This window comes from Astyanax mexicanus, chromosome 6 (genome assembly GCF_023375975.1).
Source record: "Astyanax mexicanus isolate ESR-SI-001 chromosome 6, AstMex3_surface, whole genome shotgun sequence".
NCBI lineage: Eukaryota > Metazoa > Chordata > Actinopteri > Characiformes > Acestrorhamphidae > Astyanax > Astyanax mexicanus.
The window spans coordinates 12,920,321-12,947,500 of record NC_064413.1 but is presented as its reverse complement, the minus strand read 5'-3'; the positions used below and the strand labels follow the sequence as shown (position 1 = coordinate 12,947,500).

Sequence of the window (27,180 nt, the reverse complement as noted above, 5' to 3'; positions counted from 1 at the left end):
GCAGATGTGTTATTCACTTACATTATTGATACCAGCTGTAACTGTAGATTAACCCTTATTTCTAGGGGAGTTCATCACAAAGACACACCACCATTCTTAATGCAGTGCAATTTAAAGGGGTTAAAAATCATGGGGTTCAGTTTAGGCTTGAACTCTTGCCACAGGCTGTGTATTATGACTGCAGCATGCATGTTTATGCTCTGTGAATGAATATTGTGCTTACACATGCATGTGCACACTTAATAATCAATAGTATCTCATTAGAGATTAGCAGAGAGACGTCAGGCAGTGTCTTAAAGACACACATGTTTAATTATCCAAATGAGCCAATCAGGTAATAGAGTCAGATGAAGTTTTTGTAGAATATGATTGCATATGGTTTGATTTCAGTGAAGTACGACATTACAGAAGACCTGGTTTAAATATCTTTCATCATTTATAGCTTTAAATATTTGTCTAGACCTGATTTCTGATATTTTATTTATTTTTTTGAATTGGCAGAGATTTCATGTTCCTACTTCCTTATATTATTCTTTGATGGGCCAAACATTGGCAGCTTAGTGAACACAGGTATTTAACCCATAACCATATCATTAATAACCCAATGTTGTAACTATTGAACCACTGTAACGCGAGATGAGAAGGGAGGCGGACGTTTAAACGGGTAAGACATGACTTTTAATAAATAACAAATAAACAAATAAACAAACAAGGGAATAACGAATAAATATATGTACATAAACAAACAAACAGAGAGCTAAGCTAAACTAAACAGATAATAACAAAACAAGGTAAGGGAATATATACAAAGGAATAATACATAAATATATACAAAACAAGGAATATAAACAAACAAGAGATATAAGCAAATAATACAAATTAAACAAAGAACTATAAACGTGGCAAAGAGCAAATAGGAAACGTGACAAAACTAAACTAAGGCGTGACGAGACAGACAACGTAGGAAGGTGCAAAGACCGACAGAAAACGTAGACTAACAAGTACTATTTATACTAAACATGAAACACAGAACACCTGGGAAGGGGCGGAGTTACAAATTAGACACACGTAATGGAAAAGTACAAGAGAAACACACTAGGAAACGGGGAAGACACCAGAAAACATAGCGAGGGCGTAACAGAAGCCCCTCCCTAAACGCGCAGCTCCCGAGGCGCGTAAAAACGAACCCCGGGGGCCGGCGGCGGGGAGAGGCCGGGAAACACAAGAGACGAGACCTGAGACTTAACATGGGGCAGAACTGGAGACTGAACTGAAGACTGGACAGGAGACTGGACAAAGAAAGGAGACTGAACCGGGGACGTGACTGGAGACTGGACATTGGGCGAGACACGAGACTGGACGGGGAACTGGACAGGGGACGATGACTGGACGTGAGACATGACAGGTGACTGGACAGGACTAGACATGGGAACGGGAACCAAAACATTGACAGGAACAGACACGAAGACGGTGACAGGAACAGGTACACAGAAACCAGACAAGACAGGAACAGGAACATAGACCGACACAGGAACCATAACGGGGAGCGACATGGGGACCAGAAAGACCTGGGGATGCCCAGGACTGGCTAAAGTCATAGGGGTAGTTCGTGGAGCCAGCCTGGGCAAAGTTCTTGGGCTGGGGTCCGGGGGCCTTGGGGCAGACCTGGGCACACGAGGCTTGGGGCAAAACTTAGTCCTGGGCGCCGGGACTGGCATGGGTGTGGTGACGGGCCTCGCTGGCGACGCGACGGCTTGGGCAGCAGAAGCTGGAGGCGCGGCGACTCGGGCAGCAGGAGCTGGTGGCGGTGCGGCGTCTCTGGCAGCAGGAGCTGGCGGTGCGGCGACTCGGGCAGCAGGAGCTGGCGGTGCGGCGACTCGGGCAGTAGACACTGGCGGTGCGGCATCTCGGGCAGCAGAAGCTGACGGCGCGGTGACTTGAGCAGCTGGGGCTGGCGGCGTGGTCGGCGCTGGAGCGGTAGGCACCGCTGGCACAGGGACATGGACGGTGGGCACTGCTGGCTTCGGTACATGGGCAGTGGACACCGCTGGCACAGGAACATGGACGGTGGGCACTGCTGGCTTTGGCACATGGGCAGTGGACACCGCTGGCACAGGAACATGGACGGTGGGCACCGCTGGCATCGGCACATGGGCGGTGGGCACCGCTGGCACAGGAACATGGACGGTGTCTGGCACCGCTGGTATCGTAGCATGGACGGTGGGCACCGCTGGCACAGGAACATAGGCGGTGGGCACCGCTGGCATCGTAGCAGGAGCGGTGGGCACCGCTGGCATCGTAGCAGGAGCGGTGGGCACCGCTGGCATCGTAGCAGGAGCGGTGGGCACCGCTGGCACAGGAACATAGGCGTTGGGCACCGCTGGCACAGGAACATAGGCGGTGGGCACCGCTGGCACAGGAACATTGGCGGTGGGCACCACTGGCATCGTAGCATGGGCGGTGGGCACCGCTGGCACAGGAACATAGGCGGTGGGCACCGCTGGCACAGAAACATTGGCGGTGGCGGGCACCGCTGACACAGGAACACTCACATGAACAGACTTGGACCCTTGGGCTGTAGGTGTCTGTGTGACGACTCGGGCTGCTGAAGACTGCACGGAGACTTGACCTAATTTCACCGCAGCGTATTCAGGTTCCGGGGTGGCAGTAGCAGTACAGTGTAGCGCCGTTGTCATGGGAACCCCGGAGCGAAGATCTGCTGCCGCTACGGGTGACTGGAAGCGCTGCTCGGCGGCCGCCGTGGAAGCTGGGTCTGCAGCCGTAGAAGATGCGAGCGCCGTAGCAGCCAGAGAAACTTGACCCGTGGAATCAGGAGATGCTAACTGCGTTAGCCGCGTAGCAGTGGGGATGCCTGGAGCTGCAGCCGCAGAAGATGCTAGCTGCGTTAGCCGCGTAGCCGTAGAGGAGCTTGGAGCTGCAGCCGCTGGAGATGCTAGCTGGTTAGCCGCTGAAGCTAGCTGCGGAGCCGCCGAGGTGGAGCGCGCCCTGGGAGGCGGGTGGACGGAAGACGGCGTCTTGAAAGCCGGCGCTGCTGAAGATCGCTCCGGGACGTAGGCGGCCTCCTCCCGGAGACACGGAGGACATCTGAGAGCCGGAAGGATTAACTCATCCTCCGAACTAGACGCAGCTGCGAGGAGGTCCACGTAATCCCAGAAGTAGGGATCCTCACCGCCTGCGTTTCTGCCCGCCTCGTGTCCCCCGAGGCCGATAGCCCCAACAGTTAGCCCCCCCCCAAGAAAATCCTCCGATTTTTGGGACCTCTTAGAACGCCCAGCCCGAGGCCTTCTCCGGCCTCGAGGCCTCGGGTTTTCCTGCGCCGAGGTCCCAAAGGGGGCATGACGGATGGCCAGCCCGGATCCAACCCAAGGGTGTCCCGCATAAACGTCCATGGCGGTCGGTCTTTCTGTAACGCGAGATGAGAAGGGAGGCGGACGTTTAAACGGGTAAGACATGACTTTTAATAAATAACAAATAAACAAATAAACAAACAAGGGAATAACGAATAAATATATGTACATAAACAAACAAACAGAGAGCTAAGCTAAACTAAACAGATAATAACAAAACAAGGTAAGGGAATATATACAAAGGAATAATACATAAATATATACAAAACAAGGAATATAAACAAACAAGAGATATAAGCAAATAATACAAATTAAACAAAGAACTATAAACGTGGCAAAGAGCAAATAGGAAACGTGACAAAACTAAACTAAGGCGTGACGAGACAGACAACGTAGGAAGGTGCAAAGACCGACAGAAAACGTAGACTAACAAGTACTATTTATACTAAACATGAAACACAGAACACCTGGGAAGGGGCGGAGTTACAAATTAGACACACGTAATGGAAAAGTACAAGAGAAACACACTAGGAAACGGGGAAGACACCAGAAAACATAGCGAGGGCGTAACAACCACCAATACCCCACTAGGATCAGAAAACCTTTTTTAGCTATTATTGTGTGATATGGTGGGTCCCCACACCAATCACCAACTATCCTGAAAGACAATTTTTAATATTCAATTAGGCAGGTTACCCCAGCTGCTTACCGGCTTCCTTATGGAGTGGCAGCGCACGGGTCACCCAGCTTTTGTACCCTTAATGGGGTGGGAAGAAACCTTTGGTGCCGGGGGGGTTCCAGATTACCTGTGGGGGAAAAAGCAAAATTGTTAATTAAATGTGTATGTATATGTGTGTATTATACTTACCTGTCCTATACCTAGTATGTCGTATGAGTGAAGATAACCGGTTATGTGTATATTTGTTATATGTGTAATTGTTGGTAGCTGTCTCACCCATGTACTCTTTTGGTTTAGCCCGGGGGGTATTTAAGGGGTATAGGGTGCGCATTACGGGAGGAGAGGTAGATTGAGTTCTCTGAGACGGACATGTTTGCTGGAGCTAAAAAGCTTAAGAACTCTATTAAGGACTGGGTTAGCGTTCTGACCCTTAAGTCTTAACTAGTGGTAGCATTATCCACTTATCTCTGCCTACTCCTAAAAATAAGTGTATATAGTGTATTGTATTCTTTTTTTGTTTTTTTTTGTTAATAAACGTAAGTCAGCTGAACAGTTTACAACTGCCCAAAGCGCCTCCTTTTGCCTTTACGTCGCTATTCAACAGCGGTACCTCCTGACCACACCACCCACACTACCACATATTGACATTATAATTATTATATTGGACTATATAACTGACCTTATGACCTTTTTTGCTGAAATTTTGAAAAATTAGTCGAATTCCAATTTTACTACACTCAAACAGAAGCGATAGGAATGCTGCTTCACAAAGGCAATATCTGAGTATGGATATACAGTAGTTGTGTGTCTATGTGTGTGTGTGTGTGTGTGTGTGTGTAGTGTAGTGTGTAGGACAGTAAATTAAGCCCTCAGCCCTGCAGCTCAGATCACTGTGTATGGATTAGTCATTATTTATCCAGCTCTATCATCAGCTGCACACGCAGTGAATGATCAATGAGAGAAACGAACTGTGTTACCATGCCACATCTATCTCCCTCCTCTCTCTATCCCCATCTCTCCCTCCCTCTCTCTCTGCCTCTGATACACCAAACCCACATACAGTAAGAACACACTTATAGACAGCAGTGTAATTCATAGCCTGTTCTGGGTGGCAACATGCAATCACTTTAAAATGGCATGGTAGCAGTGGATAACTAGAGGTTGGGTCATTAAAGATATGGGTCTATGCTATGAGTTAGTCTGGCTTTAATTTTTTTGAATGGCAGTGTGTTGCCACCACACACAGGCAACTGTAAAGCAAGTAAAGTCAGGTAGTCTTAGAAATAGGGCTGCAGCTATTGAGTATTTTAATAATCAGGTTTTCCATTCCATTAATCAGGTAATTGAATAAAAAACATATAAAGCCATTTCACTTAAAGGGAACTCCAGTGTAAAATTGAATTTTGGTGTATTAAAACATGATAAAAAGTACTTATCTTTGTTGAATAGCCCACTTCCGCTCTCCCGCAGCTTTCCAAGATCCAGTGATTTTGTGCTTTTTGCCCAGAGTCAGAGAAAGATAAAAAAAAACTTTGATAGCTGTCTGAGTTGGTATGAAAATTAAACTGAACTACTGCCTTTATTATACATCTGCTTCTCAAATTTAAAACCCTCATCAAATATAACAGCCAGATTTTTGACCGAGGTCTAAGTTAAGGTCTGCCACTGGCTTAGGTTCTATTTGGGGACTACATGAAGTTCTCTCCTGGCCAAATAGGAGAATTTCTCTGTTGGCCTCATTTGGTCAAATTGCTCAAGGAATTGTTTTGTGGCAGTAAGAAGCCCTGCCACGAGAGGCAGCTACAGGACGTCCTACACATATATCTCTAAGCTATGTCTTTTGTGTCACTTTTAGGGGTGACTGAATGTGTTTTGCAACGGCCCCCTAGACTAGGGGATGGCAATAGGCAGCCCGCAGGCCAGATGTGGCGTGCAAGCATGAAAAATGTGGCCTGTGAGGTTGTTTAAACTATAAAAAAATGAAATAAAATGCTTTTCTGGTGAGCTTTTGTTTATAGTCCTCCCCTGTCTCTCTGTTGCGCTTGGTGTGACTTTAGTTTCCGTCCGTTCTCATTTTTCTGCCTGTGCTTTGGCTCCCTATCTCATTACAAGGGCCATTTTTTCACAACCCTTTCCCAATTCACTAGCCAGGGCAGTGGTAGTGTATTGAACTGCAACCCTTACGACGCAGGTTCGATCCCCGTGTGTTTAATTTTTACACTTAATTTTCCAAAACAGATTTCTTTTGTAACGGTTTTCTCTCTTAATTTTCTCACATAATGGTTTAAAAAATATCTGGGGTGCCGAGTGGTCCAGCGGTCTAAAGCGCTGCCACTATGAGCGGGAGGTTGCAGGTTTGAACCCACACTCATGCAGCTTTGCCATCAAGCTGCCTGCGCTCAAAGGGAGCAAAATTGGCCCTGCTCCCTCCGCACCTCACTCCTAGGGTGATGTCTGCAGCACAGGACGTCTGTGAGTTGATGTACCGCTGCGCTTTCCTCCAAGCACGCTGGCTACTTTGCAATGCTGCATCAGCATTAGTTTGAAAAGAAGCAGCTGATTTCACATGTATCGGAGGAAGCATGTGTTAGTCTTCACCAGTGTTGGGCACGTTACTTTGAAAAAGTGATTAGTTATAGTTACTCGTTACTTCTCCAAAAAAGTAACTGAGTTACTAACGGAGTTACTCCACTATAAAAGTAATTAGTTACCAGTAAAAGTAACTATGCGTTACTTTTTATTATTCGCCCGTCAAAAAAAGGAAATCAATTATGTATTTACTATTATTATTAGAAAAATAACAAACGAAATTTAACCCAAAATGTTGACAAAAATATAATCTAACGAATTTCAAAAAAACAAAACGAAATTCTCCACAGAACCAAAGAAAATTACTAAAACTTGTAATACTGAAAAAAAACGGAAAAACGCGTCTGGGGATGAAATTAAACAAACCAAGCCACACTCAAAGGAAATATGTATATATAAACAAAACAAAATAATGGACAAAAACAACAATCTAATGACCGTGATGGTATTAATATAACAGCTTCACCAAAAGAGAATAGAGCTTAGATCGGCCCAAAAAATCCGACCCGACCCAGCCGGAGCCCGTGCACATTCTGCCCAAGCCCGAACCATGAACTGTCATTATGAGCCCGAGCCCGACCCGATCTGCCCCATAAACTGTCTGTTTTCGGGCTGATTGAATGAGCGAAATATAATCAGAATTATGTTAATTAACACTGTAACATAGAAGCATAGAACTATTATTTAATTTAAATGATTTTTAAGAACAACTACACACAGTGCTGCAAGTCAAACGCAGAGGCGTTCACGTGATTACATTTTTCATTTTTATTATAGTTTAATTTTATTTATTTATTTATTTTTTCTGTTCAGTAAGTTTTTAGGGTGGGCTTGCTAGTTTTTATTAGTTTTCACACATCTCATCAGAGAGATCAATCTAAGAAATGTGAGAGTGAAAGAGAGAGAGAGAAAGAGAGAGAGAAAGAGAGAGAGAGAAAGAGAGAGAGAGAGATTTACCTGTTCTGGTATGAGCTACTCACAGGTAAATGTTCTCACACACTGTATCTCCTGTTTCTCTTTCATCTGCCTGGCGCTCATATTGTAATCCCATTCATAATTCTGCAGTTTCTCAGTGTTTTCTGTCGTATTTTGCGGCTAGCGCGAGCGCTTTACACAAGAACTAACGCCACGGACCACGAGGTGCCGCGCGCTCGGCACAACACCGCCCGCTGTACAACAGCGCTTATAAATAAATTAAACACGAAAATTAGGGTATTCTATCAATAATTTCAGTTCGTTTTAGTTAGTTTTATAAACACAAAATACAGTTAGAGATAGTTATGTTTTTTTCCTTTTAATTACCATTTTTATTAGATTCAGTTAACACAAATGTTTTTTCACTTTCAGTTTTCGCTATTTCGTTCGCTTTAGTGAACAATAATAATTGGTTACTTAGCAACATTGTGATTATCACACCAGAGCTTTACATAAAATAAAAATAGGAGCCCGATTTCGGGTCGGTCCTCAGGTCAGGTGGGATTCGGGCAGAGAATCTAAGCTCTAAAAGAGAAAGCAGCAGCACCACAAAAACCAGAGCAGCTAAAAAGAGCTTAACGTCCTTAATTCGGAACTTTGGCTGTCCAGGGCAATCACTGAATTAATTAGAGCAGCAAATCGTCACAATTGTGCCTCACTTCACCACGCCAAACCACAGGCACAGCGGCCAGAAGCTCAAGTTCACCGGACAGAGGAGGGGTTAACCAGGGCAAAGCGAAATAAAAAAAAAAGTTCATAGAGCTGCTAAAGTAACGTGCAGTAACGGGGTGTCGGAAATGGTAACGGCGTTATAGTTACAGTCATAGTAATTAGTTAGATTACTCGTTACTGAAAAAAGTAACGGCGTTAGTAACGCCGTTAGTTTTAACGCCGTTACTCCCAACACTGGTCTTCACCCTCCTGGTGTGTTGGGGCATTACTAGTGATAGGGGGAGTCCTAGTGAGTGGGTTGGATAATTGGCTGTGCTAAATTGGGGAGAAAATGGGAAAATTTTGAAATAAAATGGTGGCATACTGATTGTCAGCTTAAGTGGCAGCTTAAAGTTTTTCCAAACAACCATTCTGTGCCCCCTCTCAAAGTCTGACAACTGGGCAAAACGTGTTTCAGTGAGTCGTTACAAAAGTGAGGTGAGTGAAAAAAAGAGTGATGGAATGAGAAACACAGAACAGAGGAAGTATTTGTCCTTGAGCTTGTGTCTCCTGTTGCCTACCCTCATTTCCAACTAAGGAAAAGGATCAAAACTATAATTAGAGGTTAAGAGACACTTTAAAAAGTTTAATAAGTGCAGTTTGAAGAGTGGGTAGCATGGTGTAGTTGATGTTGTGCTATGTGCTTTCTGTCTAGGAAGGATGAGAGAAAGAGAGAAAAAGAGAGAAATGAAGAGAGAGAGAGAGAGAGAGAGAGAGAGAGAGAGAGATGCCCTGAGGGTGCATTACTGCAGATCAGCAGCTCTCCACCCACAAACCTAATGTGTAATATAGGCCACAGCGCTGGGCTAATGAAACCATGCTCAGGGGATTGTGTGTTTCCATGTGTGTTGGTGTCTGAAAGTGTGTTTTAAACCAATTTTAAAGCAGAAAAAAGAAATTGACTTTAAGTGTAGTAAAACATGATAAAGACTACTTACCTTTGTTGAATAGCCCACTTCCATTCCCCCACAGCTTTCCAAGATCCAGACATTTTATTCTGTTTGTCCAAACCCCCTTTAGACTGGGTGATATGGGGCATATTCTTGCCCCTGCAGATAAATTACTTTTTACATCATTATTCAGGATCAAAGTTCATTGGAATCCAGAATCTGGAGAGCCCTGACATTTAAAACAAAGCATTAAGAACTTTATTAAAGTGCTGAAGAAGTTTATTAAAAAACACTGTTTGCATCCCATAGCGTTAGCTACATCTCCGGGTGCCGATATCTTAAAGTAAAGTCATGATCAGTAGAATGACGAGCATGTAATGTTGCAGGCTGAAAAGGCAAAAACTCGAACCATTCTGTCTTCTTTTTTCTTCACTTTCTTCACTGTTATGCTGGCTGAAGCTAAAGTCCGTCTTCATGTATACAGCATGTACTTCTGTCAACAATACATGCTCGTCACTCTACTGATCATGACTTTACTTTAAGATGGCGGCACCTGGAGATTTTGCTTATGCTACGGGTTGTATACAGTGTTTTTTAATAAACTTCTGCTGCACTTTTAAAGTTCGGTGTAAAATGGATTTTGGTGTAGTAAAATATTATAAAAAGTACTAACCTTTGTTGAATAGCACACCTCCGTTCTCCCATAGCGTTCCGAGATCCAGAAATTTAAACAGTTTCTCCAAAAACCCTTTAGACTGAGTGACACAGGGCATAATTTGCCCCAATAAATCGTTTTTTCTACCGTTATCCAGGCTCAAAGTAGCTCCACACCTCCTTGCTAGAATCCGGAGAGTGCTAAGATTTAAAACGAGGCATTAATAGTAGTTAATAGGAGTCTTATTAAAACTACACTGCAGTGGTTTTGATAAGCTTCTTGTGCACTTTTAAAGTTCTTAATGCCTCGTTTTAAATGTCAGGGCTCTCCGGATTCTTCCAATGAGGTGTGGAGCTACTTTGAGCTAACGGTGGATAACAGTGTAAAAAGCAATTTATCTGCCGTATCACCCAGTCAAAGCGTTTTTTGGACAAACTCGATAAAATTGCTTGATCTCGGAAAGCTGTCGGAGAACAGAGGTGGGCTATTCAACAAAGGTTAGTACTCTTTATCATGCTTTACTACACCAAAAGGCAATTTCACAAAGGAGTTCTCCTTTAAAGTTAGTTTTATCTGTTTCTACATAAAACACAGTGCATTTTCCTGCCAGGAAAAATAAAGAATAATCAAAGAGAGTTTGTAAGTGTGAACAATACCTGTAGAAGGAAAATAAAAAGAATGTGTGTAGTCTACACATTGTTGGTTACATTATTAGAGACACCCAAGATCTGTTGAAATCCGTGGTGGATTCATGGAGAGGGTGCCCTGCCCTTGGGCCTCCATCCATTAAGTGACTTCTATAATGCCATAAAATACTCTCTTTTAGGGGTGCCATACTGGATGCCCTTGTTGTGTGGAAAAAGTGATTGAGAGTCTACTGAGTTCCCCTTATTTGCAATACATTATGATGATGTGCCCTCTACATCATGAATAATTTGAAAGTGTACCTTAATAATAATAAAAAGGCTTTCATAACTACACTGTTTGGTGTAAGGAATGGGGTAGAGGGTGGCTGATGAATTGTGTATGACAACAGATGGGCTAAAGTCTGTAACTGAACACCTGTATAGTAGACCTTTAAAGTAGGTAAAGCTAATAAGATGGCCAGTTAGCTACAATACATATTAATTAATATTTTAATTAAGTCACAGTTTGTACTCTGGTTATTAGAAGATGTTGGCAAAATCTTTGGAAAGTCTGGATTGCATGTTCTAAAATGAAGTGAACAGTGTTACTGACAATACAAATGGAAGGGCTGCTCCAGACATGCGCTGCCCAGTGCTTTTAATCCTGCTAACAGACAATATTTTAACTCGGGAAATTCTGCTGTAGTGCTTGATAATAAGTAGTGTTCATAGGGGGTTATTCCAACCCTGCAATAAACACTACTTGAGCGTATTCAGCTGCTGTAGCATCTCACATTTTGTTGTATTGCAACCGCAATATCAACGCAACAATGACGTCTCTGTGACTGGATAATTGGAAATATGGTCAGTGTTTCAGTTCATCTGTCTGTGATCATCACTTCATCAAGTCCATTGTTGTGTTACACCCAGACATCAGCAGAAAAAGCCGTCATCAAATCTTAAGAACGTCTTAAGAACATGTTTGTAGTATTTGGTTTGCGTCAGACCTCCTACATGTCTGGGTTTACCTGTAGAGATGATCTGCACTTTCAGAGATAAGCTGAAAATGAAAGGAAAGCCTGTATTTAGATCCTTAACAGTTAGTGCCTATAGTGTCAGAACTCCAATAACACCAAAATAACTACAGGCAAAAAAATCACTACAAGCATGATGTAAACCAGACATTTTTTCAAATCATTTTACAGTCTCAAGCATCTGTGAGTGAGTCTGAGTTAAGTCTTAAATTCTACACGTCTCTGAAAATGAGTTTGAGTCATGTCTATTGGTGCAATCTGTGTTGAGTCACTGGAAGTTAGTCTCAGTTGAGTCTTAGGTTCCTCACGTCTCCGAACATGAGTTTGAGGCAGGCAAGTTTCTGGGTGCAAGTCTGTGTTGAGTCACTGGGAGTGAGTCTGAGTCGAGTCTTACGTTCCTCACATCTCTGATTGTGAGCCTGAGTCAAGCTTCTGGGTGCAAGTCTGTGTTGAGTCACTGGGAGCATATATGAATCAAGTCTTAAGTTCCTCACATCTCTGATTGTGCTCCTGAGTCAAGTCTCTGGGTGCAAGTCTGTGTTGAGTCACTGGGAGGGAGTCTCAGTTGAGTCTTAAGTTCCTCACATCTCTGAAAATGAGTTTGAGTCAAGTCTCGAGGTGAAAGTCTGTATTGAGTCACTGGTAGCAAGTCTGAATCAAGTCTTAAGTTCCTCATGTCTCTGGGTGTAGGTCTGAGTCAAGTCTCTTGGTTAAAGTCTGCATCAAGCTTCTGGAGGTGAGTCTGAGATAAGTCTTTAGTTCCTCACATCTCTGAAAATGAGTTTGAGTCAAGTCTCTAGGTGAAAGTCTGTGTTGAGTCACTGGGAGTGAGTCTGAGTCGAGTCTTAAGTTCCTCAAGTCTCCAAAAAAATGAGTTTGAGTCAAGTCTGCCTGCCACAGACTTAAGTGCACAAACCAAAGACTCCATATCCCAGCATGCCCCTACACCAGACCCCCAGGATATTCCTGATCATGTGACACTTTGGCGTTCAGACTCCCCGAGCTTCTGAAATACTCACACCTGTCCTAATAATATAAATAACCCTGGTTTTCATCCTTACTTGGTATTGAATATAATTTTTGTTTATTGACTACTCCTTTTGCCTTGCCCTTCTAGCTGATTTGGAATTCCTGTTTATGACAATTTGTCCTGCTCACTTTGGTTTAATTTTTATCCCTTGCTGCCATTTTGATTCTTACCTTGCCTGTCTCTAACTACTCCTTTAAGTCTAGCACCTTTATATTTATAAACTATGTGTTTTGTATATGTGTGTCTGGCCACCATGACATCATGATTAGAATAACACTGCTGAGGTAACTATGCCTATGATAACATTACCAGGCCGAAGTGACTCAAATCAGATTCTTTGCTCAGTCTGATCTTATTTTTTCATGGCTGTGTGAACGAGCCAAATCTGATTTTTCAATTGATATTTGAGACACCTTCATATGTGGTTCTAAATCAGATACATATGCGTCTTTTTGCTTTTACGCATGCGCTACAGGCTTCTCTTTCTTACCCACGCCTCTCTTGGTGCAGCTGTAGCTGCAAAAACAGCAAAAGCAAACCACCTGGCATTTTTTCACCTCCTCAACCTGAGCATGTACTTCAGAATAGCTGTTTACTCTCCCCTCCAGCAATAGATGCTCCACATATGAGCTGCTGAAGCATCCATTTCCCTTTATAAAGCTACGTGTCGTCTCTCAAATATGATGTTTTTGTTGTAGGTAAAGAACAAATTTCAGGGACAGATTCGTTCACATTACACAAATAACAGATCACTTACATTTGTGAATGTGAACTGTCAAGATGGACATGGTAAGATGAACGTAGCCTATATTGTATGCCTGCTGGGATATTAAAATGCTGTGTATGACAAAATTTTACAATAATACATTTACGTAAAAAAGTGTCATATTTAAAAATCAGTGTTCAGTATTCTGACTTCATACTGTTTATTTACAGTATACAATGGAGTATTGTCAGAGTGTGTGCTTTGGGAGCAGTGTAGCTCTAAAGTTTAGTGTGTTAGTCACAGTGTGTGTGTGTGTGTGTGTGTGTGTGTGTGTGTGTGTGTGCTCTTACCCCAAGAATGGTCTTTTAAACCTGTAGATTAGCTCTGTTTGCAACATGACCTGTTGCTATGACAGTCCCCTGAATTATGCATGGATGGCATGAGTGTTTTCATTGGAGGAATAACACACACACACACACATACACACAGTGGACAATAATGCCTTATAGAATGTTTCTATGACTCAGTGGCAGCAAGTAGTGCTGAAATGCTGAACAAATTAATCACTCACACAAACACACACACAGCAGATTCCCAGTGACTCAGACAAGCGGTCAGCAGTCTTATGCTGCAAGGTTTTGTTGCAATCACACAGAAATACCTTATATAATATCAGGTGTTTTCAGGTGATGACTGAGACTAACTTACTGATCATTTGAAATCAGGTGGTGATTTGCTTGCTTGGTATGAAATACTAATGTAGATATTAGGCTTCAGAAGAGTTTAGCTTCTTTAGCATCTAGTTTAGCATCTTGGTCAGAATGGATCTGCTTACCTCTTGAATAGATCTTTAAAAAGTTTCTGCTTAGTTCCCTAAAAGAAAGGAAAGGTAGTATAACTTATGCATATAAAATCTATGGGTGGGACAAAATATTAATATTGCGATATATTGTATAGTTTTTGTTTTTTGATATTGATATGTGGCATCAAATATCAATATATTTATTTAAACATAAATTATACAAACTCAGTTACTTTTAATTCAGCAGGTCTCGCCGCTGGTTGATGGTGCGGGAAGTAGTTAACTAAGTTAAATAAAGCTAAGCTAAGTAAACGAAACATAAAAAATTTGTTAAAAAAAAAAAATTCTTTTAAAGTCAAACAAGCACTGGATGTTAATCTACACAGATTTCTCTCCTGATAGCCTACCTGTTTATTTGGGTGAGAAAAGTGCTAGCATTTATTTACAGTAATCTTAGATTCCTGAATTTCTCCAGCACTATGGTTGGAGTATTAGCGGATAAGCGCTAGCGCTTAGCACGGTTAGCAGCTAATGCTAATACAGCTCCAGCAGTGCTAGCCGTATTTAGCAGCAGGCTAAATGCCACTAATACTCACCTCTGCACTGCAAAAGAGCTAGCGCTGAACGCGGTTAGTCGCGCTCGAGTAGGGAGAGGGGCCCATTAAAACACAGTTGTTTTACTCTTTTTTTGCTCATGTTCCTTATGTACAGGAATGGACAGTAGCCCAGTGACATTGAGAGTGTACAGGGCCCAGAATTTCCTGCTACGCCCCTGAGTGGGTAATGCTAATGTTGCTCCAGCAGTGCTAGCTGGGGTTAGCATCAGGCTAAAGACCGATAATACTCACCTTTTGCAAAAGAGCTAGTGTTTAGCGGCTAATGCTAATGCTACTCCAGTCTCGGTGCTGGAGAACTAAACTGAAGTTCCTGTATAAAGCTGTACTTCAGCAGAGTGGCTTTACTGCTCCTTAATACCTGAATGGTAAAATTCATACATAAGACACACCGAATTAAATGCCACACTGGCAATTTTGGGGGAAATTAAATGATTTTAAGTGCCCCTTATAGTGCAAAAAAATAGTAATTAATGTAGTGGGGCTACTCTAATGAATAGGGTTAATGAACCTGCAGTGAAAAATATTGGTTGTTAAATTGTGTGAACCTGACACTATTAAGTCTCTAATTCCTGGTATTAGTTTATTTAAGAGTATTTTATCCTCTTCATTAACACAGATAATTGTCTTATGATTAATTCATTATCATAGTATTGTTATTGTGGGCAACATATTGTGATAATTGTATCATGGGATGGCTTGTGATTTTCAATCCTAATAGAGTCATAGATATACAGTACATACAGCACACCAAAAATTACTAATACTCTTGGAAAGGTTAGTACCACCTTTGAAAGGACATTTTATAAAAACCAAAAAAAATGTCTTTCAAAAATCAGTTGTATAATATAGATCATTATAATAATATTTTGGGAAAATCACTAGAATGTGCTCAGTGTCCTCATGCTATTAGCATAGCCACCACTTATCTATTTTTCATGTTTTGGCTAATTCTATGCTAAAAACTCATTGCTGTTACTTTCATTCCTGTTACTCAAAACATGAGTAACAGGAGTAAGTGCCAGTAACAGAAGTGATTTTTTTTGTCATAAATTGTTTGTACATACAGTCAACTATTAATTTAAAAATAAAGACTTTCTTTAGAGGAAATCAAAGGAATGAGTGGACTTGCTTTTAAACATTCTTTTTAAATGTCACATGAGTTTTGTTACCATTTTCAGCTTAGAAACCTTGTAATAAATTAAGTAAAGCTGCCTGAGATTGACCAGTACATGTTTGAATAGTTAAATATATATATATATATATATATATATATGTGTTATTAGATTCAGAGCTGAAAAAAAAATAAGTTTAATTCGGAAGAGTTACAAGAAGGGAATGGCAACCCTTTAATATTAAATGCACTGTTTTATAACTTTTATTTAAAATGTCCCTTTCCTGTTCTCTGTGTGAGTGTCTAGAACTCCATGAATCTTCCTCCTGATAAAGCTGAACTGCTCTGCCAGTATGACAATGAGAAGAAGTGGGAATTGGTCTGTGACCAGGTGAGCAACGCACACACCTGCATCCTGCAGAGTCTCATAAATATTGTACATCCTGTGCCCTTAGGGGGTCCTGGTCTTTCTCTTCCTCTTTCTTCTTTTTCCCTCTTTCTGTTTAGTGATATTAGAGATCCCTTGACCAAAGCAATGTCCTTCTCAAACTTTAAATATACACAAAAACCTGCGCACTTATACTGTATTTAATTTTTTCCGGTTGGTGGACTTTACTCAATGAATATGAGAAATGTAAGGAAATGCTGAATGCATTAGAGTGTGACTGATGAATTGTGTATGACAACAGGTGCACTACAGCCTGTAACTGTACACTTGATGTTTATAGTGGACCAATGAAAGTAAGTGGAGCTTATTAAATGGCCTGTTAGTGTTAGTACAATTTAAATGGTCAGTGGACAAAAAGTGGGAGTATTTTTTAAATAGGCCTAGTTTGACCTTGTTCTGTTTCAAAGATACATTTTCATTTATTAACCTTATTTTATATATACATTTTATAAAAACTATAATCAGTATCAGTCATCTTAACCAGGCAGCACTGTGGACAGGAAACTGTATAAAATGATGTATAAATAATTCAGACTCTCATTAAAAGCTATAGTGAGAGTTTATAGGTTGTTATTTCTGGAAAAGCAGGAGCTACTAAATATTGATGTAATTTTGTTTCTGTTGAGTTGCCCAAATTTATGCACCTGCCTAATTTAGTTTAAATAATTATTGCACCCTTTCTGTAAATACTATAAATTTAATTTCACTTCTCCAATAATACTGTGTTCATCTGATATATGATATATTTACCTGAAATTGCTGAGCTGAAAATCCAATGATTTATAAAGGAAAATCATGAAAATGATCAGGGTGCCCAAACTTTTTCATGGAACTGTACATAGATAGACAGGGGTGTGTCTTATCAAATCATGTCCAATCAAATTAAATTACCACACGTGGACCTTAGCCATGGTGTAGAAATTTCTCAACCATAATCAAGATAAATTAGAGGCCTCCAGAACTAAGGAGTCTGAAGACTGAGGAATTCCCTAAAGCATGGTTTGGAACCTGCCCTATATATGAGTGAGTGTGTATTTGTGTGTGTGTGTGTTCTCTTTTAATAATTTGAGTGTTTTTTTTTCCTTAGGTCTCCAAATATCTCTTTCTCTTTCTCTCTCTTTCTCTCTCTCTCTCTCTCTTACTGCATGTACTGTCTAATTAAACTGAGTGCCCTGCTCTGTGTGTTCTCTCCTCAGGAGCGCTTTCAGGTGAAAAATCCCCCGTCGGCATACCTGCAGAAACTGAAGAGCTTCATTGAGCAGGGAGGCTCCAGGAAGGTGTGTGTGTGTATGTGAGCGCGTGCATGTGTGTGTGTGTGTGTGTGTGTGTGTGTGTGTGTGTGTACAAATCTGGAAAACATTAAGAGACCACTTCAGTTTCTGAATCAGTTTCTCTGATTTTGCTATTTATAGGTATATGTTTGAGTAAAATGAACACTGTTGTTTTATTCTATAAACTACAGACAACGTTTCTCCCAAATTACAAATAACAATATGTCATTTAGAGCATTTATTTGCAGAAAATGAGAAACGTTTGAAATAACAAAAAAAGTTGCAGAGCTTTCAGACCTTAAATAATGCAAATAAAACAAGTTAATATTCATAAAGTTTTAAAAGTTCAGAAATCAGAAAAAAATATTTGGTGGAATAACCCTGGTTTAGTTTTCATGCATTCAGGCATGATTTCCTCCACCAGTCTTACACACTGCTTTCAGTTCCTTTCAGTTTGGTTTGATGGCCTGTGGTCATCCACTTTCCTCCTAAATATATTCCAGAGGTTTTCAATTTGGTAAAATCATAGAAACTCATTATTTTAAGTGCCCTCTTATTTTTTTTTTTGTGTGTGTGTTTGTGTGTTTATTTGTGGGTAAGAGAGGGGAACATAGCTCATTAATGGTCGTTTTTTTACTGATCATCAGTTCAAGAGGCGTGTCCAAGAGGTAACACAAGTCTTGAGAGAGCTGGAGATATCCTTAAGAACCAATCACATTGGGTAAGAATACACACATGCAAACATACACACCCACTCACACAAGAATTGGAAGAAATTATTCCCTGATCCCTGAAACAAACCACTCACATTAAAGCTTTGATTAAACCCTGTCCCAAATGACTGATTGTCCAATAATAACTGTTACCTAGAGCTGATAAAAGCTCTAGTAAGATGAGAGGTAACTATGGAAATTACTAGCCATAATGGAAGCTTCTGTTTAATGACACTCAATAGCTGCAACCCCACTTTAGAAATGGTTTGGACTGAATAGAAAATGCAAATGTTTGATTTACTTTGACATTTATTTGATTCTTTTTTTATGTTGATTACAGACAGTATATAGCAAATATATTTCATGTTTAATGTCATTAAACCTTTTACAGTACATCCATTTCTGCATTTTAGGCAATGCAACATATTCCAAAATAAGTAGGATGGGGTCATTTAGAGCTAGTATTGGGTAATCAGATTGATTCAGTACAATTCTGTGATGCAGCATTCATGCTAAAAGGTACACTGGGATCTCAAACCAGTATATGCGTTAAAAGATTGGATCAATGAGAACTTGATTTTATTTTGTATGTGGTGTGAAAATGAGTTCTGGTTCAATAAAGTTGATTTCCAGTTGATTGGAAAGAATGTTCCAGACATTTAATTGACAAAAAATTGTGTGAAATAGTCCTTATGGAACTCATTTTAGTGTGGGATGTTTCATTCCTAGATTGGAGCAGCCTGGTGGCCAATCTTCATTAATTGCACATTACACCAGTAAGAGCAGAGTGTGAAGGTTCAATTAGCAGGGTAAGAGCACAGTTTTGCTCAAAATATTGCAATGCTCACAACATGGGTGACATACCAGAGTTCAAAAGAGGACAAATTGTTGGTGCACGTCTTGCTGGCGCATCTGTGACCAAGACAGCAAGTCTTTGTGATGTATCAAGAGCCACGGTATTCAGGGTAAATGTCAGCATACCACCAAGAAGGACAAACCACATCCAACAGGATTAACTGTGGATGTAAGAGGAAGCTGTCTGAAAGGGATGTTTGGGTGCTAACCCGGATTGTATCCAAAAAATATAAAACCACGGCTGATCAAATCACGGCAGAATTCAATGTTTCCACCAGAACTGTCCGTCGCCACAATAAATTATTGTGGTCTAAAACCAGGTGTTTTAGTTAGTTTCATTGTCCAACCCCTGTACTTGGTGTGGCCAAATTCTCTGTCTAGTTTTCTGTGTAAAAGGTGTTGTAGGAGGAAGATCTGTTGTAAATAATGTGTTTCTGTGTGTCTGAGGTTAGAGGTTAGCACTAAAGTTTCCCTCTCAGTGCACGTGTGTACAACCTGTAGCAGGTCAGAGGTTAAATGCAGCTGTCAATGTTTTGGGTGTGACCAAAAAGATGTCATTCCGATTGCTTGATGGGTAGATAAGCATCTTTTCAGAAATGTTTGAAATGTCATCACCAACTTGTGATTACAATGGAAGTGATGTCATGTACTATATGTCACTCATCTTCTTTTGTCTCTCTGTCTGTGTCTCTCTCTCTCTAGCTGGGCTCAGGAGTTTCTCAGTGAAGAGAATAAAGGGCTGGATGTTCTGGTTGACTACCTGTCTTTCGCCCAGCGTGCCGTCCCGTACGTACATCAAACAGCTCATCAGTACAGAGTGATCTGTTGCTTGTGTCTGCACATCTGTTTTTATATTACTTAGACAGGTTTTTGTTTTGACTATAGTGATGAAGTTCAATTTGGTTTGTTATCACTGAGCTTAAAGTCTAATTTATTAGCTAAATGTAAATTATCACATAGAGTTGTGTAATAATTTAATGGGCTCATATTACACATTTATTAACATTTTCCCCTCGTCTACAGTAAGCATTATGTTGTGGTGTTAATACACTGACAATACACAGTCATAGAACTGTACAGTATGTTATTAAAGCAAATCAGTGTCATGACTTGTGGCATGTCATGCTGTCACTTTGCGCCTCCAAAGTGGCAGAAACAAGGATAAACCCCCTTAGCTTCCTGTGCACATACATGTCAAATTATTTTATTTCTATTATCTTCTCCACCATGGAGAATGTGTGCCATTTGCTTGTTGTAACTCTTCCAAATTAAACTTAATTATATTAAGTATAGATATTATTTTTTTTTTCAACTCTGAATCTAAGAACACATATATTTAACTATACAAAACATGAACTGTTCAAACTCAGGCAGCTTTACTTAATTAATTACAAGGTTTCTAATCCGAAGATGGTTACATTTTTTGTTACCAAAACTCATGTGACATTTAAAAAGCATGTTTAAAAGCAAGTCCATTAATTCCTTTGATTTTCTCTCAAGAAAGTATTTATTTTAAAGAAATGGTTGACTGCATGTTCAAATAACTGATTTATGATTTGATATTTATGACAAACAAAAAATCACTATATATGCATGCACATTGTATTGTTTTTTTAAATATGCAAAGCCATTTTTATCTCTTCAAAAAGAGCCAAACCTGAAATTTATCATAATTCAATTTATTAAACAAATTTATTAATCAAATAAATTATGAACCAAACAGAATTGGAAAAAAGTGGTTTACATTGACTAATATTCACATTAATAAATCAATAAACCAGGGGACAGTATTCATTGCTGTTACTGGCACTCATTCCTGTTACTGGCACTCATTCCTGCTACTGGAACTTACTCCTGTTACTGGAAATCACTCCTGTTACTGGCACTCACTCCTGTTACTGGCACTCACTCCTGTTACTGGCACTCATTCCTGTTACTTTTTATGTTATGAGTAACAGAACTGAATGTAACAGGAATGGGTTTTTAGCATAGAATTAGCAAAAAACAAGAAACAGCTAAATGGCAGCTATGCTAATAGCATGAGAACACTGAGCACATTCTAGTGATTTTCCCAAAAATTGTATTTTAAAAATAAACAAATAAGATCTAAGGATAAATTTAGGTAACAGGAATGAGTGTTGAGATTGAACTCCTCAGTCATAGTTACAATAAGATCAAATATACAGAAAAATGAATGAACTTATGTTTAGTCTCCCCATGATCTTCAGAAGAACCAGCTGATGTCACTTCCTGTAAACGTGACTTGTTAATTGTTCCAGATTGTTCAGATGGGTAAAGTTTTATGGTAACAGGACTGAGTGAAACCCAGGGACACAACTAAAATGTGTATTTTGACTTAAACGTTATGGATTTATTATGATTTTTTTCAAATGTTTAATTTTCATGGGATGTATGCACGAAGGAAACCTTTGTTATCTGATAGAATCAGAGAAAGTTTCAGCAGAGAAAATGCAAAACCAGACAAAAACCAGGAATTCTTAATTTATTGGAAACTAACAGAAGACATGTTTGCACCAGATATATGGAGCTTTAAAAAAAGGGCCCATGAAGTGAGGTTACATGGTGTGTCTGTGTTTGCAGGTATGATCTGGAAAGCACTGATAATAGCAGCTTTGAAGATAAATCTGTGGAAGATTTGACCTCCAGTGCCACTAACTCCCCTACCCACAATTCTTCACGCCCCAATCGCTCCCTCACCTCGCGGTCAGTAACTCACAGCATGTGTTAATTCTGCAGTTATACAAAAATGCTTGTCCGATTGAGTGTGTGTGCTATGTCCTGCTGGTCCTATCAAAAACCCAGCAGGAAAGCAGGATGAGGCTAAATGATTAGTTTAACCTGAGCAAGACACAGTGCAAACACTGCACACAGACACACACACACACACACACACACACACACACACACACAGACACTTATATTTATGTAGCAAAACACCTCAGGGCAAATTCTTGGACTAAACAACATTTTTGAATGGAGATTATCTATTGAAAGGGAAACATGACTAGGTCTAATTACAATTAAACATGCCATAAACTTCTGCAGCATCATACCTGCACATGCTAGTGAACATAATCACCAGGGGCAGGGGGTGGAAGACACACACACACACACACACCTTCAACTACCTGTATCAGGTAAATCTGCATTCCTGCTTCTGTAGGAGACAGAGAAATGAATGAGTGTAATGTGTACCTGAGGACTAATAACAGAACTGTTTTTTTTTTCACCGCTTTTACATTTTTGTGCATTTGACAGGCGAAGGTTGTGGTTTACACACCACCTGAATGATTTACAGGAAAAAAATCTATCTGTGTGACAGATTTCTAGGTCACACCCATTTATGACAATTGCATACTAAGTATATAAAAATAACAAAAACAATTACCAAGTATTTTTTTAAATGAACAGCCCTAATTCAGCTCAGTAACTGATCAATTAATAAACAACAAGTTTTCAAATGATTAATGAATTGAAAGAAGTTAGCTGCCTAGACATAGTTATGTTTGTAATTTCTGTAAAGAAAAGATGTATTTTTTAATAATTACAGAGTTATCTGTTTTTCTTTGAGTCTTGTAGTTCTTATGAATGTGCTGTGTTTTATATATGTTCCAGCACTGCTTTACTACAGACTAAGTAAATAGTCATTTTTTTATCCAAAGTCATTTATTTCCATTCCTACAGATCAACTGTTGATAATGATTTTTAGTACCATTTAAGTTCACTGGCAAAAAAAGAAAAAAAAATGGGTGTCTTTTAAAACTTTTGATCAATAGTGTATGTCCAACAACAACACTAGTTATTGTACACCTTGTTTTATGCATACACTGCTGTCATTTATTATTAATTTCCTGGAAAATGGGTTTCCAGACAATGGATAATGACCCCTCTATTACTGAATGGATGAAACATCTCAGCTATATACCTCATATGTGGTGTGCAAAGGCCTTAACTCTGCAAATGATTTAGATTCAGAAATTAGTTCTTGTTTTTCCTCTTAAAAAGTGATTTTATGGGGCTCCGAATGGTCAAGCGGGCTAAGCACTGCCACTATGTTCAGGAGATCGCTGGTTCGAATCCTGTTCATTTAGCTTGCCATCTGCTACGGAGCCCTGAGAGCGTGCACTTGTCCTTGCTCTCTTTGGGTGGGTAGATGGTGCTCTCTTCCCACACCACTCCAAAGGGTGATGTCCGCAGCACAAAGCGTCTGTGAGCTGATGTATCAGAACCCAGTAGCTGCACTTTCCTTCAAGCATGCTGGCAATTTTAACACTTGGGCCTCATTCATCAATATATTCCAAAAATTAGAAAAAAAAACATGTTTTGGTTAGTTAAGACCAATTTTATTGTGACTAAATCACATAAGACTGAATTGACCTTTCTAGTTATCGTTGGAAAGTTTTGGAAGTAACATACACATTTTGGCCCTTGTCCCCACAAAATCAATCCTCTAATGCTTTCTTCTGATGACTTTTAAATTCCATATATTTTTTCTCTTTCACATTTTCACCATTTTCTCCATTATGCATTTCCATCTGAAGCTCCACCATTCATTCCATCCCAAATATCCATCCTGATCACGCCGTATGATCAGGGTGATTGTGGGTGAATAAATGGTGTGTTTGTGTGCGCTCCTTTCTCTCCACATGTTTGACGTTTGAAGACTGAACTCTTTCCACCACAGGAAGGTACAGAGAAACCTGCGGCTGGTCAGCCAGAAGGACCATCTCCACCTCTGCATCATGTGTCTGCGGGCCATCATGAACTACCAGGTAAAACATATGACCTACTCTTGACATGCCTGCAAATTATAATCAGCTTACCTGTAAATATGAGTGAAGGCAATTAAGAAAACATTTAACCATAAGAAATCTTCTTAAGTGCACATACAATTCTTTTGAACAAAATACAACTCCAAGCCAAAAAAGGTTAGGGGAAAAAATATACAATGATTCTTACACAGACGAATCATTGTGTATTGTTAATTACAGATTTTTTTTTTTTTTTTTTTTGGATATAGTTTAATAGTTTTGTTTTTTCTGCTCGACTTCATTTCATTTGTTAAAATACATCTGTTCCAGCATTTCAGGCTTGCAACACATTCTAAACAAGTTGGGCTGGAGTCAGTTTAGATCTGGAAATGAGATAAACAAGCTAAATAATCATGTGATTTCAAACAGGTGATTTCAACTGGTGACTGTAATCAAGGTTTGGTATGAAAGTAGTATCCACAAAAGGGGGCTATGGTTCTCCAGTTTGTCCAGTCTTAAAGACTGCAGCTTTAAGTAAAATCCGCTAAGGTACACCAACTAAACTTTACTTCAGTGTATGTGGATACAAATTGTGAATTAATTTAATTTTAATAATTTATCAAACTTTCTCACAAGTACAATGTGTGGAAAGTTTTCTCACATCGATCCTCTGCACATGCTCACTAAAGATCTTTTTTTTTCTAAATTTAGGGCTTTCTGTAATTCTTTTATAGTTTTGTGAATATATTTTGCTAAATCCTAATTTTTTTTCATTTTCTAGGCATCAAGGTGATGGACATGTTTTCCAATTCTTCTTTATACCTCATCACAAAGACATGTACAGTTAAACTGTGAAAACGTTTGTCTTTTCTTATTTTTCTCTCAGTCAGGGTTTAATCAGGTGATGAACCATCCTCAGTGTGTGAATGAGATTACCCTAAGCCTCAACAACAACAGTGCCAGGTAATAACTGTGTGTGTGTGTGTGTGTGTGTGTGTGTGTGTGTGTGTGTGTGTGTGTGTGGCTATTGTCTCCTTTCTGCAGGGAACATTTACATATAATCTTCTCATCTTCAAAGAAATGCTTGCAAAAATAGTTGCACCCAGAAGGAAGAGTATGATTGCAAAGCTATTCAGAAAAAAAAATGAAGTTTGCAAGTATAAATAAATGATTAAATGATTATTACATTGATACATTGGTACAATTACATTGGTAATACAGGAGTAGTGTGTAATGCATGAGTAACATGTGGAGTGTTGGTAGGATTACTGGTTGTTGGATCTCATTAATATAATTGGGTTGACAAAATGCCTATAATGAAGACCAAAGCAGATCTGGTATTGTTTGAAAGTCCTGCGCACATAATGACACCAGGCTTTTGACATGTGATGAGTGACAACAATATGTTAATCTTGACACTGATCTGTAAGCTGGATTCATTGCTCCTCTCCACAAAAGCAAAAGCAGGTCTCATCAATAAAGACGACTCCCTGCTATCGGTTCATGTCTGCTTGCTGTAATAATTTGGTGAGGGGGTTTTAAGCTATTGAAACGTATTGGTGCTTCTGAAGATATATACATTTATGTTTGCAGTATTATCCATTATCCATTATCTATCCATTATCCAGAGCGACAAAAGTGCTTTGTTGTTTACTTCAAAATATCCATATCTAGATATTAGAGACTATGATCAAGAGATACACCAAGTTTTGATAATGTTTAAAATAGAGATGGATCGATCAGTGTTTTTGGGACAGATTTCAGTGATAGTCTTTCATCTCGTTCAGCCAATACTGATCTTAGACGGGGCCAAATGCCACATTAATGCCTAATTACGGCCGTGCCTAAGCAGATATACACTGCTCAAAAAAATAAAGGGAACACTCAAATAACACAATATAACTCCAAATAAATCAAACTTCTGTGAAATTAAACTGTCCACTTAGGAAGCAACACTGATTGACAATCAATTTCACCTGCTGTTGTGCAAATGGAATAGACAACAGGTGGAAATTATTGGCAATTAGCAAGACACACTCAATAAAGGAGTGGTTCTGCAGGTGGGGACCACAGACCACTTCTCAGAACCTATGCTGTCTGGCTGATGTTTTGGTCAGTTTTGAATGTTGGTGGTGCTTTCACACTCGTGGTAGCATGAGACGGACTCTACAACCCACACAAGTGGCTCAGGTAGTGCAGCTCATCCAGGATGGCACATCAATGCGAGCTGTGGCAAGAAGGTTTGCTGTGTCTGTCAGCGTAGTGTCCAGAGGCTGGAGGCGCTACCAGGGGACAGGCCAGTACACCAGGAGACGTGGAGGAGGCCGTAGGAGGGCAACAACCCAGCAGCAGGACCGCTACCTCCGCCTTTGTGCAAGAAGGAACAGGAGGAGCACTGCCAGAGCCCTGCAAAATGACCTCCAGCAGGCCACAAATGTGCATGTGTCTGCACAAACGGTTAGAAACCGACTCCATGAGGATGGTATGAGGGCCCGACGTCCACAGATGGGGGTTGTGCTCACAGCCCAACACCGTGCAGGACGCTTGGCATTTGCCAGAGAACACCAGGATTGGCAAATTCGCCACTGGCGCCTTGTGCTCTTCACAGATGAAAGCAGGTTCACACTGAGCACATGACAGACGTGACAGAGTCTGGAGACGCCGTGGAGAGCGGTCTGCTGCCTGCAACATCCTTCAGCATGACCGGTTTGGCAGTGGGTCAGTAATGGTGTGGGGTGGCATTTCTTTGGAGGGCCGCACAGCCCTCCATGTGCTCACCAGAGGTAGCCTGACTGCCATTAGGTACCGAGATGAGATCCTCAGACCCCTTGTGAGACCATATGCTGGTGCGGTTGGCCCTGGGTTCCTCCTAATGCAGGGCAATGCTAGACCTCATGGCTGGAGTGTGTCAGCAGTTCCTGCAAGATGAAGGCATTGAAGCTATGGACTGGCCCGCCCGTTCCCCAGACCTGAATCCGATTGAGCACATCTGGGACATCATGTCTCGCTCCATCCACCAACGTCACGTTGCACCACAGACTGTCCAGGAGTTGGCGGATGCTTTAGTCCAGGTCTGGGAGGAGATCCCTCAGGAGACCATCCGCCACCTCATCAGGAGCATGCCCAGGCGTTGTAGGGAGGTCATACAGGCACGTGGAGGCCACACACAATACTGAGCCTCATTTTGACTTGTTTTAAGGACATTACATTAAAGTTGGATCAGCATGTAGTGTGTTTTTTCACTTTAATTTTGTGTGTGGCTCCAAATCCAGGCCTCCATTGGTTAATAAATTTGATTTCCATTGATGATTTTTGTGTGATTTTGTTG

The 27,180-nt window shown here is 40.6% G+C and overlaps 1 protein-coding gene across 4 annotated transcripts in view; it reads left to right on the top strand.

Annotated features, from left to right (window-relative positions):
* fmnl1b (formin-like 1b) overlaps positions 1–27,180 on the top strand; it is an 87,461-nt gene that overhangs the window by 19,443 nt on the left and 40,838 nt on the right. For all 4 annotated transcript variants that reach the window (XM_022673936.2, XM_049480269.1, XM_049480271.1 and 1 more), the window contains exons 3-9: positions 16,101–16,184; positions 17,438–17,518; positions 18,160–18,233; positions 19,783–19,866; positions 21,682–21,804; positions 23,786–23,873; positions 24,739–24,815. In XM_022673936.2, coding sequence (XP_022529657.2) covers positions 16,101–16,184; positions 17,438–17,518; positions 18,160–18,233; positions 19,783–19,866; positions 21,682–21,804; positions 23,786–23,873; positions 24,739–24,815 — 611 coding nt within the window. The remainder of the gene's footprint in view (positions 1–16,100; positions 16,185–17,437; positions 17,519–18,159; positions 18,234–19,782; positions 19,867–21,681; positions 21,805–23,785; positions 23,874–24,738; positions 24,816–27,180) is intronic.